The 20,374-nt window shown below is 36.1% G+C and overlaps 2 protein-coding genes across 4 annotated transcripts; one reads left to right on the top strand and one right to left on the bottom strand.

Moving 5' to 3' along the window:
- The first annotated feature begins 8,318 nt into the window (after positions 1–8,318).
- On the top strand, positions 8,319–12,622 carry LOC114819625 (OVARIAN TUMOR DOMAIN-containing deubiquitinating enzyme 2). Of its 3 annotated transcripts, none has more exons than XM_029088916.2 (9): positions 8,319–8,544; positions 9,452–9,536; positions 9,643–9,688; positions 9,844–9,952; positions 10,307–10,398; positions 10,495–10,557; positions 11,314–11,429; positions 12,116–12,191; positions 12,317–12,622. In XM_029088916.2, exons 2-9 carry the CDS (start codon positions 9,472–9,474, stop codon positions 12,371–12,373), a joined length of 624 nt encoding a protein of 207 aa, XP_028944749.1. In that variant the 5' UTR covers positions 8,319–8,544; positions 9,452–9,471; the 3' UTR covers positions 12,374–12,622. The 3 variants fall into 3 exon arrangements, with proteins under 3 accessions (XP_028944749.1, XP_028944748.1, XP_028944750.1); XM_029088915.2 differs by having other exon boundaries at positions 8,522–8,823; XM_029088917.2 differs by lacking the exon at positions 8,319–8,544 and adding an exon at positions 8,556–8,690.
- Positions 12,623–13,270: 648 nt separating this feature from the next.
- On the bottom strand, positions 13,271–17,515 carry LOC103413199 (protein MLP1). The gene is made up of 3 exons (XM_008351685.4): positions 16,904–17,515; positions 16,079–16,201; positions 13,271–15,171 (listed from the first exon to the last, which is right to left on the bottom strand). Exons 1-3 carry the CDS (start codon positions 17,303–17,305, stop codon positions 13,633–13,635), a joined length of 2,064 nt encoding a protein of 687 aa, XP_008349907.2. The 5' UTR covers positions 17,306–17,515; the 3' UTR covers positions 13,271–13,632.
- Positions 17,516–20,374: the final 2,859 nt, after the last annotated feature.

Raw genomic sequence — 20,374 nt, forward strand, 5'->3', positions numbered from 1 at the left:
CCCTTTCTCCTTGCCCCGTTGTCGCAGACTAGCAGACTATCCAAAACCCATGCATGAACTCACAAAGAGAGGGGAAAATGTGTGGCGTGGCCGCATGGTCATCTAAGAACAGGGGGTGGGGGAGGGTTGTGATAAAGGTGGAGATGAGCTGGGTTTGGGGATGTAGGGGATAGAAAATGGCACCGCAGCTTTTTGTTTTTTTTGAGTTTTTTTTTTAATGTTATTTTATATTTTTAATAAATTTGTTAATTATTTATTTTGTTAAATAGTTCTGTTTTCATGTAGCTAATTGGATTTTACAAGCATATATGGTTATCAAAATTAAACATTAACTAGCATATAAAAATATTATTTATAAGAAGGGCATTTTAGTAATCAAATATGTTTCAATTCCGATGCATGTGAGTTAGTAAACAACTTTTATGTAATCAACATCATTTTTACTCTGATTCCAGATAGTTTAGGAAACAGTTTCGCCATGAATCCAATTTTGATTCCACCTCGTTCCATCTCCTCCTTAATTCAATTCCTCCTCAATTTAATTCCTCCTATTCTGATTACGGATTAGTAAACGGGCCATAAGAAATCAACTAATAATTTAACTCACTAATGATATCGTTTTTATAAAAGTTGAAAAAATTAAAACCATAGTTTGTTTTTTTAAATAAACTTTGATTTATGCATGTATAAACTCATAACTATGTTAAAACAACAAGTAGTTGTTCCTTGAAAATAAAATGATTTAAAGAGCGCATTAAAGAGAGAAGCTTTCTCTTTAAGAGTTAATAAAAACGCCATTTAATTTTTAAAACAAAAATAATAATTGAGCTTTCCTATATTTATTTCGTAGGCTACTTGGTCAAAGTGGATACTTTTACTCACTGGTCTCGTGCGTAGCACGTGAGCACTCTCGCATGAGTTGAGCATATGTATGTGTGAATCCTCATGCTTCCGTAATCGGATCCAAGAGGACTACAAGGGAGCAACGTACTCTCAAGCTTACACCTCATTCACAAAATCATTCAATTTATTGAAAACAACATGGCCGCAGAGATTGGTTTGTCTTGAATCAAGGGGCATGTACTGTGCTTTGGCGTTTTAGCTGAGCTCCGACGAAGAGTCAGATGGATCTAGCTGAAGAATGGCTGAATCGGGAGCCCATCTTCGAGCTCCAGTATTTACAGGAATCAACTATGATTTCTGGTGTATTAAAATGAAGACAATCTTCAAATCTCACAATTTGTGGGAGAATGTTGATCTACGCATTCCCAGAAGCTCGTGAAGGTGAGCAAGCTGAGAAGATGCAAATCGTAGCTCAAGATCTAATTGCTCGAGATGCTAGAGCTCTTGGTTTGATTGAAAATGCAGTCTCAGATGAAATTTTTCCAAGAACTGCAAACCAAGAAACAGCCAAGGAAGCTTAGGATACCTTGAAGCAAGAGTATATATAGGTGATTCACAGGTAAGAGCTGTGAAGTTACAAGGCATTAGGAGATATTTTGAGTATGCTGGCACGAAGAATGATGAATTGTTGTCTAATTATTTGACTAGACTATTTGATTTGATTAACAAAATGAAAATGTATGGAGAAGAGCTATCAAACAAGAAAGTAGTTGAAAAATTGTTGATTAGCTTGACTCCTTGCTATGATAATATAGTCTATGTGATTGAGGGAATAAAGAAATTGGATGAAATCAATCCCACTGAGGTTGTTGCTACCTTGAAAGGGTTTAAGCAAAGATGGCTTAGACATGCTGAGGAGAATGAAGTGACTGATGAGAAGGCATTTAGTAGCCTGCATATTAGTTCCAGATGGATCTCAAGGAAGCAATTTCAAAGGAAAGGAACAATGGATAATAACCAGAAGAAGGGAGGTTTTAAAGCTAATGATAGAAGTGTTCCACTTGCGAAGTAGCATGGGAATTTACAGAATGCTAATGAAATATCCAAATACTGAGATAAATTACGCTATGGCAGTTGTTGGTTCAAAGATAAACCAAAATGCCATAAGTGTAGTAATTAAATTTGATCACATAGCTAAGGACTGCAACAGCAAGTTGAATCAACTTGTTCACCATGCTAAGCATGTGGAGGAAGAAGCATCTATGTTCTATGCTTGTCATGCTGCTGAGGTCGTGATGAACAAGTTTAGTGTCTAGTACATTAGCAGTGGGTGTAGCAACTATATGACATCTGAGGAAACCTTGTTGATCAATATTGACAAGACTGTGACACTTAGAGTGAAATAGGAAATGGAGAACTGGTTCAACCTACGAGAAAGGCAAATTTGGTGATTGAAACCAAACATGGAACCAGGTATATCAAAGAAGTAAGGTTAGTGTCTGGATTGGTTGAAAATCTATTGAGTGTTAGTCAAATGGTTCAACATGGATACTTTCTGTTATATATTTAGTGACAATAAGGAGTGTTGGTCAATTGGTTCATCATGGACGCTTTCTGTTATTTGGTGACAATATGGTTGGTATATTTGAAGGCAGGAAGCTAGAGTGCTTAGTGGCAACTGTTCAAATCGGTGGTAGTAGATGTTTTGCCTTATTTATGGGAAATGTTATCCCTACTGCAAGAAAAGTTATAATTCAAGAAGATGTATGGGGGTTGCACATAAAAGAATGCTTAAATGTCAAGAGTTTACAGATGCTGAAACAAAAGGAAATGGCGATTGGTTACTTGAATTGACAGAACACAGTAAGGTATGTGCAAGTTGTGCCATTGGAAAGCAACATAGAGAGGCTTTTATTAGAGAAGTACTTGGATGGCTAATATCCTCTTGAGTTAGTTCACAATGATGTTTGTGGCCCTATGCAGATCACTACAATGGGAGGAAATATGTATTTTCTCACATTCATTGATGACTGCACGAGAACTTGTTGGATTTACTTTCTCAATCTCAACCCTAAGGTGTTCAATGTTTTCAAAAAATTCAAAGCAATGGTTGAACTACAATTTGGATTCCAGATCAAGAAGATGAGCAGTGACAAAGGTGGAGAATACACCCATGTGAATTTGTGAAGTTCTGTGAAGACTATGGACTTAAGAAACAACTCATTGCTGCCTACTCCCCATAGCAAAATGGTGTTGTAGAGGGGAAGAATAGGACAATAGTGGAAATGGCAAAGTTAGGTTTTAACCCTCGCATGCTGAACTGGTTTCTCTGATTTATTTGTCCAATCAAACGATCTTATTTTTCATGGAAATATGTACAGTAACTAAACCATCATGTTAACTATCTCCTATAAAAATTTCAGAGAAAAATAACATGTCTAATGAGTTTTTGAAGAAATTTGAGGTTCTACCATAAAATCAATTAGCAAAATAGGGAGTATAACCTCTTGCAAGATTTCTCCATTCATTGACGTGAGACTCTTCTCAGCGGATTTTCAAACCAAACACATGGACAACACAAATTGGGTATCCGTGTGACTGTTGACCTTAACACGTAGGCCAACCTAGCTTTGATACCAAGAAGAAATTGAGATTTCACCATAAAACTAATTGAAAATATAAGAAGTAGTTCAACCTCTTATAAGTTCTTGCAAGGTTTCTTCGTTCATCGTCGTAGGACACTTTTAGCTAAACTTTTCCTTAAACTTAAGGTTACCTCTTTGTTCCTCATTTTTGGTCACGTCTTCCTCTCCAAACCATGGTTAGGTCGTGGTTCTAGTGCCTTCTCCAAAGCCTTGTAAATTCAAACAAGAGAATTGATGCATTTCAATTTATAAATTCTTTTTTTTTTGTCTAAATTTCAAGATTATTTCTCTCGTCTAAACATAGTGTAACGATTTTAAGTTGACCAAACAAGAGAATTGGTGAACTTTCTCATTCTGAGTGTTTTTCTCTCCTCCTGAGATTTATTTCTCACTGCTTGTGTGAGTTAACAGATCCGTAAATTAGTAGTTGCCGGCCGTTGCCTTGGCAAGGGTCGGTGGCAATCCTGGTTCCCTTTCGATTTCTTTTCTTTGTGTGTTTGTCAACCTACTTTTCCTCTTGTGCTCCTTAAACCTCAACTCCTTCATCCTACATTGGAAAGTCCCCAATTCCGACTTTCCCTTTTCTATTCTTCACATTGTTTGTTCACTTCCATGTTTCCAAGCAATCCATTTTCTTCCTTTCCTTTTTGGCTTTCCCATCCCTTTGTGTCCTCCATCCGACATCATTTCCCCTTCTTCCATTGGATCCATCACCTCTTGGCTCACGTGCACTGCGACAAAACGCACATCTGTGGGAGGGTGTGTAGAGCTTGGCTCAGATGTTTGCACCACCACCTTTGATGGCCCTTGTTGGCCCTTGCCGCTGCTCGCCCTTGTTGGGCCTTCCCGCTGCTCGCCCTTGTCGGCAATGTTGCTTGTGGGAGCTTTCTTCTCGTGTGCTTCCATGGTTTCGTGTTGGGGTTTGTCGTTCTCAAAACTATTGCTAGGTTTTTGTTGGGGGTTGTTGGAGGATGATGGAGCTTTCTTCATCCCTCTATCTGAGGGCTTTGTGTGCCTTGATCTTCGGTGTCTTCAAGAGGTGGGGTCTCACGCTAGGTGGTTGGTGCTTTGGCGGCGGAACATGATGTCGTGCTAGGTGGCTGCTAGGTTCTTATGTAGTGTGTTTTGCTATTTTGGGCTCCAAACTTTAAGTTGGAATGGGATTTTTTTTCTTATACTGCTTTGGAGGTCCATATTATGCGTTCTACTTCCCTTGTAAATGGGCCTTCGTTTGTATAAATTTGTTTTCCTGCTAATGAACGTTACTTTTGATGAAAAAGAAAACAAGAGAATTTGTGCATGTCAATTTATAAATTCTATATTTTGTCTAAATTTCAAGTTTATTTCCCTCATCTAAACATAGTATAAGGATTTTAAGTTGACTAAACCAAATGAAAAATAGCTAAAAATAAAGCATAGTGCAATCTTGCTCCCATAAAGCTAGAAACCAATCTTGCTCTCATCTCCTTTGATAAACATTACCAATAGAATACCTCAAATCCCTTCTCTTGCCTCCTAAGTTACTAGAAGAAAAGCATGACTTTAAGTAACCCATAATCAATACCAAAACCAATGAAAAGAAATACACGCACATGAATAGTGTATAAAACGTATCAAGTGCAAGTCATGTGACTTAAACTGAAAATTGAGTAGATTAGCTTTAATTCTTATAGCATAACTAATCCATGCAAACTAACCTAAGCAAAAGTGTTATTTAGCTTCGATAACAAAATTCAGTTTCTAATGGAAGTATGGAACATATCTAGTCTAGGCTTAAAGAGCGTAAGGCTCTTCAAGGGGCCAGTTTAGCCCCAATTCTTGCTCAAGGTTCTTGGATGGTCAACTTAGGAAGGTTCTAATAGCCAATGAAAACTAGCCACCCAACACTATTTAGCCCCTAGCCTCTCACACCTTTAGAACCAAAATTTAGAGAGTGTTCATGAATAACAACAGTTTGAAAAGCCAAATAAAGCCTATACTTCCTAGTCTAGAGGTGGCAAATCAACCCGTTGAGTTGGTAATGGGTACCCTTTAAGACCCATTTAATTTGATCTCAACATAATATAGATATGAGATTGGTAGTGGTAGTGATGGTGTAAGGTAAAATTAAACTAAATGAGTCATAATAGGTACCTATTAACAATCTAAAGGGTTAATCTGTCACCTCTAGCCCATTTTGTTTCCACTAAACTTGCTCATATGGTAGGAAGAATTGATGATTTCGGATGACTTTAAGAATTTTTTTTTTTTGTTTTGTTTTGTTTGTTTGATGGTGGCTTGAGTGTCCCTATTTTTTGAAAGAATAATTTAGAGCATCTCCAAAGGAGATGTAGGAGATGTCAAATTTTAAACATAAAATTTAAAATTGAATCTTATAGGCACTTTGATCTTTTTGAAGTTTGTTCTCCATCCGAAATGTCAAATTTAAACTATTATTCATTACATTATTTATTTTCATAATTCTAATAAATATTTTTGGAGCAAAAAACAATAATAAAAATGATACAAAAACATTTATTAATTAATTAAAATGGATTTGAGGTTGTTGTCAAATTCACCTTTGCTGCCAATTCACATCATGCCACATAGAATTAATATTTTGGTTGAAAAACATTAATGTTATCTTTTTTATTGTTTGTTGTGATGTGGATTTTTTTTGGGCTTGTTTTATTGAATCAAATTTTTGTTTTTAAATTAATGAATATTAAGTAATTTAGCTACATTCATTATTTTGAAAAGAAAAAAAAAATCAGATTCAAGAAAGATACCAAACAAGCCCTTGACTTTCACTTAAGCAATAATACCAATGAGATATGCTAAGGAGATTCTCTCGAATGTGAGACTCTCCATGAATTTTGTGTCCAACCCAACCCTATTACATGACCACTAAACTCATGTTCTAACTCCTTTTTAGGCCCTTCAGGCGACAATGGAACATGGCACCTCATGTTTTTGCCACAATTCTTTATAATATTGACACAAAATTTGGTATTAAATTATAAGGAAAACTAATGAAAAGAGCTTTAAAACTTTGAGTTTTAACCAAAAGTCACAAAATAACTTTTATTTAATGATAAGGTTAAGAGATAAAAAACAAAAAAAAGAAACAAAAACTTATTCAACCCAAAGCGCGTGTGCACGTTAGCAGTGCGAAAGCAAGCATCTATCAATTCAATAGAAAAGCAACAGTGCAAAAGCAACACACAAATTACTTTTTAAATATTCCATCAGGAAGGAAAAGGTTCACAGAGAGAGAGACTGTGAGGGTAGAGAAAAGAGAATGCCAACCAAATTCATTCAAACTGACATCAACAAACCCAAAAATTTTAGAGAGAGAGAGAAATTTGAGATAAAAAAATATATTGCTGATATCAATACATGTTCAAATCATGGAATTCTTTATTAATTTTAACCCCAACCAGCTAAAACATAAAAATAAAAAAAATATTAGATTACGATCCTCAATGAAAGCACATTAACTTTTCTGATCTTTCATTTGTGCTTTTGTTGTTAATTTTGTATTGAATACATTAAAGGGAAGTAAAATAAATTGTTCGAATAAATGTTAAAGTACAAATAGGAATGTGAAAATCATTATTCTAACTCTATAAGAATATAAATATTATTGTCAGTGATTCATATGATAATGAGAAGAGAGCTTCAAATTTTGAACCTTTTAGTGTTCAGTTTATAAAATAGTCATTGTTCAGTTTAAAAAACAGTGATAGTGCTAGTGTTCGATTTTAAGAAATAGTCAGTGTTTAGTTTACGAAATAGTTAGTTTTTGGCTTAAGAAATAGTCAGTGTTTAGTTTACGAAATAGTGACAGTACTAGTTTACAAAATAGTGATAATACTAGTGTTTGGTTTAAGAAATAGTCAGTGCTTAGTTTACAAAATAGTGACAGTACTATTACCTGGTTTAATAACTAGTCTATTTAGTTTACGAAATAGTGATAGTACTAGTGTTAGGTTTAAGAAATAATCAGTGTTTAGTTTACAAGATTTTCAGTTTAAGAAATAGTTAGTGTTTAGTTTACGAAATAGTAATAGTACTAGTGTTCAGTTTAAGAAATAGTTAGTGTTCAGTTTACGAAATAGTCAGTGTTCAGTTTAAGAAGTAGTGATAGTATTAGTGTTTCATTTAAGAAATAGTCAGTGTTTAGTTTAAGAAATATTGTTCAATTTAAGAAGTAGTCAATGTTCAGTTTAAGAAATAGTGTTCAAATTTAAGAAGTAGTCAATATTCTGTGTAATAAATAGTGATAATATTAGTGTTCATAAAACTGAATAATGAAAGTTTTCTTTATTTTTGATCTTGTAATATTATTACTTAGTTTGTTCTCAAAAAATTAAAAGAATAGTCAAATAAACAAATAATAAAATAAAAATAAAAAATAAATTGTTTATGGAGTGAGGTGAAAGGAGAGAGAAGAGTGGGGAGAGGTGAAAAAAAAAGTTGATGTGGATGGGTGAGGTGAAATGAGAGAAAAAAACGGTTGAGTGAGGGAGAGTATGTGAATGTGTGTGATGTGACGCGTGGTTCCGCGCGTCAGTATGTGTTGGCTGTTTTTTTTTTTATTATGTAAAACTTTTGTCTTTTTCATTAAAATTTGAATCATTTTTATTAAAGTTTAAGCTATTTTTATTAAATAAAGTTTGTAGATGATTTTTGATTAATTAAAAGTTTTGAGAAGCTATTTTCATTAAAATTCTCTAAATTATAAAGTAATAAAGAATTCGTCAAAAATCTCATTTTAGAAGAGTTTTCTTAGTACTTTTCTTTAAATAAATTAAAATTAAGCATTATGATATTCCGTTTGGGTTGGACCCCACACTAGTGGCAATATGTCTTCGTCCGCACTTTGTTGTAATTCCTAATCCCACCTTCACCACCCTCCCAAAGGATAAAGAGAAAAAAGAAAAGAAAAACATCAAAAAGTTACGTTCGGCGCCCGCCTTTTAAATTGTGTCAACAAAACACAGTGCCGTACCCAAAACCAGGAGAAAAGCCACGACACGACACCCCCTTCATACCAAATTATTAATAGACCAGAGTGGGTTTCTTTTCTCCTTTTTTTTTTTTTTTTTTCTTTGTGTTCCTTTGTTTGTTGGACATTTATATTTATTTGATTATGCAAATGGGTCCTCATTATTTTCTGTTTTTGTCTCCTCCAATTTCTTTACTGTAAAGCTACTCTTGGTACCATTACTAGATCTGGAAATTTCTTTCTTTTTTTCTTTTGCATTTATTTATCAAGTTCCTATCATTTCTGCTTTTGGGTTTGTTGATTTCAAGCTGGATTTGTTATATCACTTTGTTTCAGAATCCGAAGGTTGGTCTCGTTTCTGGAATTATATTCTGATTTATTGGAGGAATACATACATAGAGATATATATTTTTATTTTTTCATATAACTGGGTAATTTTGCGGGTAGGCTTTGGAGATAATTATCTCCTTGAAGAAAGTGATATGAGCTTGGATTATCTGATTCTTTTTTGTAGATTTATTTCCTCATTAAAATTTGTAAAAGTTTGTAAATTTTGTTTCTGTTCACTATATTTGTTCCTTTTTACATTTATGTGTTCAATCATGGACTGCTGCCAGTAATTGAATCTGGTTGGTCATCATCAACTGAGTATGGGAAGCTGGGTTTTGTTCAATTCCTCGGCCGCCTTTTCGTATTGTCTCTTATTTAAGTTTAGGATGCAGTCTTAACATAAAATGTCTTTTATGTCTCTGTCGATGCTTAGTTTGAATGGAATCCTAATTTTTGTATGTATTTGTAATAATCTTTGTTCCGTTTTCCATTATTATCTCAAAAGGTTCGTTCTTTGAATGAACCGTTTCTACGCAGTTTAATGCTTTTCGTGTCCTTGTTTCTTGAGTAAATGTTCTTAAACATGTAATTGGATAGATAAAACCATCACTGTTCGAAATTTCATTTTGTTATAATGCTTCAGGTGTATAAATAATTTACAATATGGAAGGTATCGTAGTAAGAAGGGTTATTCCCTCAGACAATAGTTGCCTCTTCAATGCGGTCGGGTGAGCTCCAGTACAGCCCTCTATTTTATCCATTGTCCATTGCAATGAAGTGAACTGCGCCATTTAAGGTCGAATTTTCTGTTCAATTGTTGCCCTTCGTTTACAGGTATGTGATGGATCATGACCAGAAAAAAGCTCCTGAATTGAGACAGGTATATGAACATTCAAGGCTTAAAAGCATGCAACAATAGATAAATCATGGGTGCTTGTGCATATATAGCCCCCGATTTGCATTGAGCATGCATAAGTGCGATACTTACTGATCACTCTCTGATACTTACATTTTGTGATCATCCACAATGTGAAGGTTATAGCTGCAACGGTAGCAAGTGATCCAACTAAGTATTCTGAAGCATTTCTTGGTAAATCGAACGAAGAGTATTGTGCTTGGATTCTTGACTCAGAGAAGTGGGGAGGTTTGTTAAGAAAACTTCCTGTTCTTATGCATCTGAATCTTGGTTACCAAACAAAATGCACAATAAAAAGTTTTTCTCATAATAGTTTGGTTATTTCTTATACACAACTAAGTAGCCAAACCTTAATTGTACATGACTGACTTAGATCTTCTTCTAGGGTATTGAGGATTATTGAATTTCATATTTGACAGAAGTTTTGCGTCTTGAATGTTCAAGAAATAGTTTGTGCGGCCACTTGTCTATAAGATAAAGTTCAAATCTTTCTTTTCCTTCGTTGAGGTCTCTGTCCCTATCAATAACTGGGATACTATTAGATTTGTTTTGCACACTGTTAATTTGCAATCTTGTGTGCAGGTGCCATAGAGCTATCTATATTAGCAGATTATTATGGACGTGAAATCGCAGCGTATGATATCCAGACTACACGTTGTGATTTGTATGGTCAGGTTAGCATTTGCAGCGAATTCTCATGTATATTAATTTTGCCCACTTACCATTTCTGAATGTTTATGCCCATTTTTGTATGCGGTGCTGTTTTACAGGAGAAGAAGTATTCAGAAAGGGTTATGTTGATCTATGATGGACTTCATTACGATGCTTTAGCTGTATGTGGCTCTGATTATTTTTTGTTAATTTTCTGTTTACGAATTTTTCTGGTTGTCAATGTGGATGGACCGTTAACAAGTGGCTTCGATATGGCATCAAGTTGGAGTTAATGATGTGGTTGGCTGAGGGATTTCCAAGGACAGGGATTTAGGCTAAAGTAGGTGGAAATGCACTACAAAACATTAGATAGAGCAGAGGGATCGAAAATGCACCACATGTAACATGAGCATTATGAAGCCACTAAATGGCTAAACAAAGGATTTTCAAATGACTCTTTCAAGTAGTCATTTACAAATCCCTCTAAGTGCATTGCGTCTAGTCATTTCAAATCCATTGATCTATTGTTCTGTTGTGCATTTCTTGCTAATGTATGCCTAAATCCCTTGGTACTTGGTAATACCTTATCCAAACACAAAATAAATATTCTTCCCTCATGAGACATCTTGCCAACTGTACGAACCAGATGATTTACTCTTCTGTTCTCTTGTATGGGTTTGAGCATGTAAAAAACTGGGAGGGGGAGAGGGGAAGAAAAGCCAACCATGAGCTGGGCAAATTTTTATACTTCTGTGGGATAGTTTTTACTTATTCAAGAATAAGTGGTCTTTGTTGTGCATTTGGTAATTACAGTCTGTTTATTCACCTAGCATGCTTCTTATTTGGTTCACTGTTTTTGCTATCCCCCGTTCGTGATGGAGGTTGCACTTGATTTTTCCACTTAAATGATGGCTGAATTCTTTATTCTGTTGTATCAGATGTCTCCCTTCGAGGGAGCTCCAGAGGAGTTTGATCAGACAATATTTGCAGTCCATAACAGTTCCATTGGGCCAGTTGAGGGGCTCGCTCTTAACCTTGTCAAAGAGCAACAAAGGTATTACTTTCATGATGGCTTCTAATTTCAGTGCACACGCACAAAAACTATGACACATAATATGTTAAATCATTATACATATCCCTTGGGGTTTTAGTCTGTGACTAGCATATTCGGATGTTACCATATACATAGTATCTGAATTAGGGACTCCTTTCTGACATTTCACGCTAAGATTGTAAGTCTGTGTGACAAAGTTTCCTAGTTCCCTACACAACCTAGTTACAAACCTATACAACTTGAGCAATTGTTTTCAAATTTACTACAAATACAGTGTCTTCAATTTTCCGGATCTCTATGTGTTGAGGACATACCAGTGGAACCTGTATTGTACTAACAGTAACATTAAATTATAATGAATAAATTTGTTGTCAACTTCAGATGATTAAGAACTTTATGACAAATGCCAAATGTGTGTTGCCTGTACGTTATGCTTTCAATTCGTACCCTACCAAAAAAAAAAAAAGGGAATAAAAATATTAAGTTTGTGTGGCTAAATTGTCAAAATTCTTGAGGTAATGTGTGTTTCGCGTAACTATCTTGGTTACAATGATTGAGTGCATCATCCTGTTAGGTGTCCATTTTTCCATTGCTCCTACTACGTATGTAGCTGAGATATATGCATATGTATCTGCATTAACTCTTAATACATGAGCATACCTTAATACCATGATACGTCTTTGCAGTAAGAGGAGATACACGGACACTGCCAACTTCACTTTGCGCTGTGGGGTGTGCCAACTTGGACTGGTCGGCCAGAAGGTTAGTTCCCCACAATACAAATTCTGTTTGCCTTGCCTCCTTGGTGTTTCTTACCGTGTGTGGTTGTGCACATGAAATTTCTTAAGTTCTTATGTTACCGAATAATCTTCTATGTATATATTCAGGAGGCTGTGGAGCATGCACGGGCGACAGGGCATGTCAACTTTCAAGAATACAGATAACAGAATCGCTATCCACTCATTTGTTTCATGCTGTGTCAAATAAGTACAACGTAGGGCTGTCGAAGGGCCACCGTGTGATAATATTCAGTCTCGAAATGCTGTATTGTAGTATTGTACCGTCAAAAGGAAGAAAAACAAGGAAAACTAGACTTGTGGTGGGTTTCCCATATCATTTTATGGGGTCTCATGCAACCTGTTGTATCAGCCATTATCCTTACTTTATTTATTATTTGAGTCCTCTTCATTTTATATGGTTGATTGTCTCTCGAGTTTCTACCAATTTCCAATTATTTTTCGCTTGTTCTTTTTCTCCTTCTACACACTTCTATTTACACATGTTCTTTTTTTTTTTTTTAATTTATTAAATCCAGTCAACTGGTATTAGAAAAGAATATGAACAGTATAAAATAATCTCATCTCTGCAATTTTGTAAGATATATTTACATTAAAAAGAAGAAAATTTGAGTTAAGTCACCTGATAGGTGTGGTTAATTTGGTGTCGAAGTGACGAGAATGTGAATCATGTGATCAGTTAATCCAACTACTTGGCACCTGAAACCCAAATCTAAGATCCTAGATCCGGCACTCGGGACCGGACATGGGACTTCGGAGCGGGACCACAACGCCGGGGACCAATCTAAAATCTAACGGTAACAATGTAACACCATTTCACTCAGTTGATCTCTTCTGGCTTCACGTACGATCTTCCCCATCACCTCGTACCGACCCCACAGGTTTCCAAAATTTCATAGATTTTCAACAAATTCTACATTATTCTAGAGTGCTCCGAAGCATGAGATACTCCAAGTACCGTTGAAAATCCCGCTTCTTAATTTGAAATTTTCTAACATCTGCTTTTTTTTCTTCTTTTCCGGTTCTGATTAAGGGAAAGATAAGTTTTGGACCACAGATTTGCCATTTCCTATAAGAAACTAAAATGAAACATTTCTCATAACAAAATACATCATATTACAGACGGAGGAAATGTTATCGTTCTTCGTCTACCATTTTCAACAAATGGTGTCCTCTGTACTTGAAATGATACAAATAATGACTCGCGCTTTCTGAATCGCTTGCAAAGACCCCCGAAACCAAACGTGGGAGTCCATGATCATCTGCATTTTATTCAGAGACTCCTTGCGACCGCCTTAGAGCATTTCCTAGTGGCAGGAAGTTGTACCTTGCGCGGTGAGAAATGGAACTACTTATTCTTGCCTGGGTTTATCAGTTTCGTTTTATGAGCAAACTCTGCCTCACTACTAGATCTTCTGTTTAAGCACATGACGCAGTTGGACCTTATGACTGTCCAACCTTGCCTCCAAAAGCTTTGCCTTCAAACTATGCTTCTGGGCGCCCAGTGGAATGCACCCTTTCATACCCCGAATGTGATGCCCCGTCTCAGGAGAATTCCACTGCCCCACTAAATCAGAGGGGCTAAGCCCGCCTTTACCCGAACCCCGATCAGGGGATACCAGACCCCTAGTGGATATCCTTCCATTCGAAAGCCTACCGTGTATTCCCTCTAGCGAGATTATCTTGTAGTTTTCCCCGTTGTTTTGGCCAGACCTCCAAAGCCTTGCTATTGATGATACCTTCTTCGTCTGCTTTGTTGGTACCGAGCAAACCTCGCTGATTTCAGTAATTGGTGTTCCCTCAACTTCTTCTTCCCATTCTGTTCCACTCTCTGAGACATTACTCTCTCGGCGATTCTTATTGACAGATGGGGCACTCCCGTCTGGCGAATAGCTTGAGCCCTGATCCTCGAGATGGCTCACAGTTTCCCAACCACTCTCATCTTCTTCTATATCACCATTATGACCAACAAATGCAACTGGATGTCTCTGGATCCGGTCCTTAATGATTCCATTGCCTTCAGGACTCACCGTACGAATTTTTGAACCATGGCTAGCAGGACTGTAAGCAACACACTGCTCAATCTCCCTCTCATTAGGCTCACCGAAATTAACTTCTTCGAACACAGAAAAGATATCATCAGGATTGGGGGGTTCATAAAAAAAGTCCTTGATGTCTTGAATATTTACAGCAGCAGCAGCCTGTCGCAGATATTCTACTTCTCTCATTTCCTTCACATCTGGCGTTGCACTTCTTGACGTCAGAAAATTCTCCAGATCTGCCACAATCTTGTTCATCAGAGAATACTTCTCCTCAACTGCCACCTTTGCATCAACCAGCTTCATTTGGACACGTTCCTCACGCCAGACTTCTGCCATCTGCAACATCTTCCTTTCCTCGTCCACTTCCTCTCTGAGTTTCATGGATTCTCTCTTCAGTGCTTCAACTTCAGCTTTGTCTTCTCCAATTTCCTTAGCAAGCTCATCACAAACTTCCTCAATCAATTCTCTGGCCTTTCTTTCTTTCTCGTACTCCTGCATGTATCGCTTTGCTGATAACTTGACATCAGCAAGCTCATTAACCAATTTGGAATTGAGTATCTCAGTTCTCTGGCGACTCTTCCTTTCCCGGTTCAATTCAGACTTGATATCATCAATAAATGCGCGGACTTTCTCATGCTCTCGGCTCCTCCATGAAACTCTTTCCTCACTGACATTCCTTAAGAAGTGCTCAAGTTTCTTTTTTGAGGAACACCGTTCCATCTCAAGCTCCTGAATGCGAGCTCGTGCCTGCTCTAGCTCAGCTTCAAGTACAGATACAACTGATACAGCACTCACTTGTTGGTCAAGAAGCTTCATTTGGCTGTAAATTTGCCGTATCTCATCCGATGTTTTCAAGCAGACTGGATCCCATTTTGTTTGCCCCTCCATGACAGAGTTGGATAACTGAAATGAAGGTTGAAGCTAAAATTAGAGGTAATACCACAGGAAAAACAGACCTTAAACTGCTTCGGGGAAAATTGATGTTGAGAAACAAATTTAAAGAAGAAAAAGTTAAAAGGACAAGACTGTATGTTATATAATTTCAGAGAAAATATACAAGTGACATGTTTCTTAGCCAGCTAAGCTGCACCTGAAAGCATTTCAGCATTCCATATTTGTTCCAACAATCCGTACATGTACATATGCATATAATAACAAATTTTCATATTGTAGCCTTTTCTCTTTATTTGGAAAACGGCCAAGCCTTGGTTGTTGCATAATCTGAAATTACCTCATGATTCTCCCTCTCACAAATTTCCATCTGTTCGCTAGAGCTTTCTGGGATTGCTAATGCTGCTTTTTAGACAGCTATATCTTTTAATCCAATTAAAGAATTAACTATACGTCCCATTTACACCAAATTTCTACTTTATTTTTCATCCAAATATGATCATTACTGTCTATTTCGTAGCGTATATGAGTAATTCAAATTAAATATTTAAATTCACCCATGAGAAATCCTAAGAGTAACACTGCTTTAACCTTATAACATAATATTCAATTTCTGAGGACAGCAAAACAGATGACTACTTGATGAAACATCTATTTTTCTTCCAAAACCGACGATTCTTAATGAGTATGCATAACACCAATCCTTGCAAAGCAAATCATCTGCCAAGGTTCATGCCAAATAGCTTGCCTTAAAGGACTGCTCGGCATGTGTGACACATGCACAAGACGATGAAGGTATCTTATTATACTTGCTTTTAAAAAAATAAAAAAAAAATCTGTATCGTATTGTACTTAAGTTCATAAAAGATGTTCATTCAGAATTTACAGGTCATTGTATGAATTTAAGGAAGAGCTGTACCTTGGACAAGAACCCATTCCTTGAGGTGGACCTAGGGCTTTGTAAAAGATCATTTGCTTCAGAAGCATATCCTTTGCTGTTACGATTACGGAGAAATGGTACCCCAATATGGCCAACGTCAGGCTGCAAAGAAGACAACAGCAATGAATATCAAGCTCCAGAGAATACAACATCATTAATACTGGCTGGTTGAGGGTAAGGCATGATATGATAAGATGTATTAAAACAGCACGCAAGGACCCGGGGATCCCAGAACACAATAAAGGAAAGCGTAATGACCCAGAATTTTCAGAAATCATCAAAGCATTGCATAAATGCCGTTACCATCATATCTTGCATATCACAGTTCCATGTTAATACATTCAGATAAACATGACACCACTAGTTTTAATTAAGAAAACAATACAGGACGAATGAAAGATATCAACGGTCAATTAATTACCAAAATAAGAGATACTTAGCAGGAAATTGATGGAAACTTACAAGCATTACCGCATTAGTAAAGATTTCATGCTAATTTAAGAACACATTTTCTCAGTAAGATCGATCAGAGTTGAAATCACAACGCCTGGTTTCTTAAGCCTCATTTCGAAAAATCGAAACGAAACACAAAGACAACAACAGTACCATAGATATCAACACCAACATTAGTATTTATCAAACCAAAATAACACCAGATTTAACATCTTCCAATGAATTAACGAGAAAATTAAACAACTTTTTTTTAACATAAAAAGGTCAACCTCCAATCAAATGCGATTCAACCGAGGTTGCAAAGAAGACCCATTTGACCATAAAATTACAGATCTTTGAGACCAAGCTCACCTGAAACCCTAGCTTCCCATTACGTCCAGGTACACTGGAACCCGTCTCCGGTAACTGTAGCCGCCACAGACCAGCCGCAAGCTTCCTGGCCGACAAGGGGGCCTCTCTTCCCTTCCTGCCCTTTCTCCTCACTCCGTCCTCTCTTTCCTCCTCACGGGCATTTTGGTCCTTTCGCCTCTCCCGATGTCCCTGGCGCTCTTTTGGGCCTTCGTCAATCTTCCACTTGAGCAAAGGCGTCTCCGGTCGGCTCCGCTTTCCGGTCGGAAGTCCGGCCCGCTTCAACCTGGCCGAACCGGGTGCCCGGGTCTTCTTACGGGTGGTGGGGGGTCTGTGGAGGTGAAGATCCGAGTCCGGCGGTGGGAACGTTGGCGAGAGGTGCCGGGGCTTGCTGGGTATCTTCATCTTCTCGAGTGAGATTCAGCCATTTAGAAAGAGAAAGTAAGGGTCTTCTGGTGTGTGCGCAATGTGGGTGTACTGTGAAATGGGTAGGAAGTAGAGAGAGAGAGAGAGAGAGAGAGAGAGAGAGTAAGAGTTAGAGACAGAGAGACTGAGACACAGACAGAGATGCACACAAGCACACAGACATGTACAGAGGAGGTATTTTAGGTATTTTCCATGTATGTATTTCTACGGTCAACTACGTATCTTACTCCTGAGATTTCGAGGTTGATGACATGGACAGCTAATGCACCACGTCGTTAACAAAAATAGACGTTGTGATTTAAAGGGAGTCATTGATATGTGCAAAACAAATAAACGATTTATCATAAGGATACTAGTTTTAAGACTTGTATCTTGGGCTTGTAATTAAATATAATATTAAAGTTATTCAATGAAAAATTAAGTCAAAATGCAGAGAGATTCATTATCACTTCAATTTTGAGGTTACATCAAAGCACGACCCGAGCCTTTGAGTTAGTAGTGTACACCCATATGTGATAGTGTGTAGCAAACCCCAATCGCTACTTATATTTATATCATGATGATGCTAATTGTTACAAAAAAACGTTGATTAGTTCAATACTCATGAATGACTAAACGATCTCCAAATTAAATGATTCTTGCAATATGATCTTTAGATAATAATAAAGAGAATAAACGGTTTCGATTATGATATTTGGACAATAAATAATTTTTTAGATGATAATAAAAATAATGAACAATTTTAATTATGATATTCAGACGGTAAAAATTTGTTAATTGTAAGTGAGGAACATCAAATGTTTCAATTGTGATGTTCGGGCACAAGCATTATTCAAAATTAAAATAATCATTATAAAAAAAATTATGTTGAGCTAAAATATTCAATTTTTTCTTTTGTGTCTGAAATGATCACATTTTGTTTAATTCAAGAGACTAATAATCACATCTCAAGCTCGTATTGAGTAAGAAAATAAAACATGTAAATGTGAGTAGTATTAACTATTATATTTTTCTCACTAATTCTCGTTTATGGTCCACTAAATCAAAAAAACGTAAATCTAGATTTATTCCGATCAAAATACCACATGATTATAAAGTGAATACATTTTTTTTTCATTAGAGACACCCGGAATATTATTTCATATCTCAATTTTTTTAACACTATTGGTATTTTTATTTTTATTTTTTTGATACGAAACGTTTGTTTTTTATATTATAATTTTAAGACCAAGGTCTAAAATATCGATGATATCGGAAATATCGATAGTCCAAAAACATAGAAATTTCGATGGAAATATTGAGATATTATCGATATCGATAAAAATTGAATAAAAACCATAGAAATTGTAAGAAAAACTTGGAAATTTTTATTGAAACTTTGCAAGATGTTTATTTAGTCAATTATCTATTAGTTTATCACAAAAAATTGGAAGGAAATGCATTGCATGATGGATTTAACTGATTTAAGTTGATTATATAGCGAGCTGACAAATATTGTGAGTGTAGAAAATATGTAGTAATTAATGAAAGAAGTTTAGACACACCATAATCATTTATATATAATGAATTAGTACAATATTTTACACTTTATACATTGCATGGTAAGATACATGAGTGACTTAGTACCACATAGAGTTTCTATCAAGGTCTAAAATATCAATGATATCGGAAATATCGGTAGTCCAAAAACACGAAAATTTCGATGAAAATATCGATATTTTAGACCTTATTTAAGACTAATATAAATACACAGAGGACATTCGAGATACCATCCAAAATGTTCTCAATTCAGAAACTTTAACAAAACATAAAATGCCAACTTGGTCAAACTAGTTGTCACCGTACTAGTGGATTTAAGGGCGAGAGAGGCATGAGAATAAGTAAAGGAATGCATCCAAGTTCTGAAATCATCCACACATAAACTTAGAGGACTGAAATGACACTCCAAAGCCAAAGAAACTCCATTATTTATGAAAGGGTCAAGCAATTTATGAATAGCATGTGAGAACTTCTGTGCACAAAACCTTGAATATAATGAATATGAAGATACTCTTTGACAATGAGCAACACCAACTTCAAAGTAGAACTGACAACGACCAACTAGTGTCCATACCAACATGAATTTTGTGAGCAGCACCATCAGTAAAGGCACCGTTTTAAACAAATTAGCCCTAGTAGGAGCCGATAACACACCAATACAAAAGCCAAATACTCACTAAGAAAGACTCACAAATAACCTCACCAATGAGGCACTTATTGACGAAAATAATAAGATGAAAAATAGATGCACAACAATTCATGAGAAAAAAAAAAGGAGAAAGGCTAGAAAAATGGGGAGAGAAATGATGCCACCGGCCTCAAGCCGGAACAAGGAACCGACAACTATGTTATAGATTTAGGGTTTGGTAAGAGGAAGGAGAGAGGAGAGAGCGGCTAGAATTTTTCAAACATTAACTTGTTTCTAACCCTAACTGTATCATTTTTCTTTCATGACAAGTATGTTGTTTTTATATATCATTTTATGCATTGTCTTTTTGAAGTAGATTTATAAATTCACACACGTACACGCTACCACAAGTTATTTCCTACCAAATAGGGATTGATAGAGAAATCCTTGATGGGATTGATAGGGAAAGCAAATGATGTGAATTCATATCATATAATATAACCCTCTTGTAGAAAAGCATTATATCCATGCATGACAAATAGCATGTAATAAAATAAGTCCATTGCCCACAAGATATTGTAATTCTTCTTTTAGTAATGTCTAGAAGTTAAAGTTTTGTATTTATATTTTTGTTCATTAAATGCTAACGATAAAAATGGACTGATTATGTAGAGCTTCCTTTACCAAAGCTCCCTATGAATCATTACATGTTCTTGAGTAAATATCTAGTAGCGGACTAGGGTTGGCTCCCTTTCCATTTAATTTGTTTTCTTCATATATATATTTTGGACAAAAGTTTGATTTTTGGGTAGTTTTAATTAAAAAAATTCAATGTTATATAGAAAAAAAAAAGGTACCATAACATTGTACTATTGGATTGA

This window comes from Malus domestica, chromosome 11 (genome assembly GCF_042453785.1).
Source record: "Malus domestica chromosome 11, GDT2T_hap1".
NCBI classification, from domain to species: Eukaryota; Viridiplantae; Streptophyta; class Magnoliopsida; order Rosales; family Rosaceae; genus Malus; species Malus domestica.

Bases quoted from the DNA above. Each gene is read 5' to 3' on its own strand.
- LOC114819625 (XM_029088916.2), top strand. From the start codon at position 9,472: ATGGAAGGTATCGTAGTAAGAAGGGTTATTCCCTCAGACAATAGTTGC. The intron at 9,537-9,642 runs GTGAGCTCCAGT...CTTCGTTTACAG, and splicing joins TGCCTCTTCAATGCGGTCGG to GTATGTGATGGATCATGACC. The intron at 10,399-10,494 runs GTTAGCATTTGC...GCTGTTTTACAG, and splicing joins GTTGTGATTTGTATGGTCAG to GAGAAGAAGTATTCAGAAAG.
- LOC103413199 (XM_008351685.4), bottom strand. From the start codon at position 17,305: ATGAAGATACCCAGCAAGCCCCGGCACCTCTCGCCAACGTTCCCACCG. The intron at 16,202-16,903 runs GTGAGCTTGGTC...TCTTCTTTGCAG, and splicing joins ATGGGAAGCTAGGGTTTCAG to CCTGACGTTGGCCATATTGG. The intron at 15,172-16,078 runs GTACAGCTCTTC...CCTTCATTTCAG, and splicing joins GGAATGGGTTCTTGTCCAAG to TTATCCAACTCTGTCATGGA.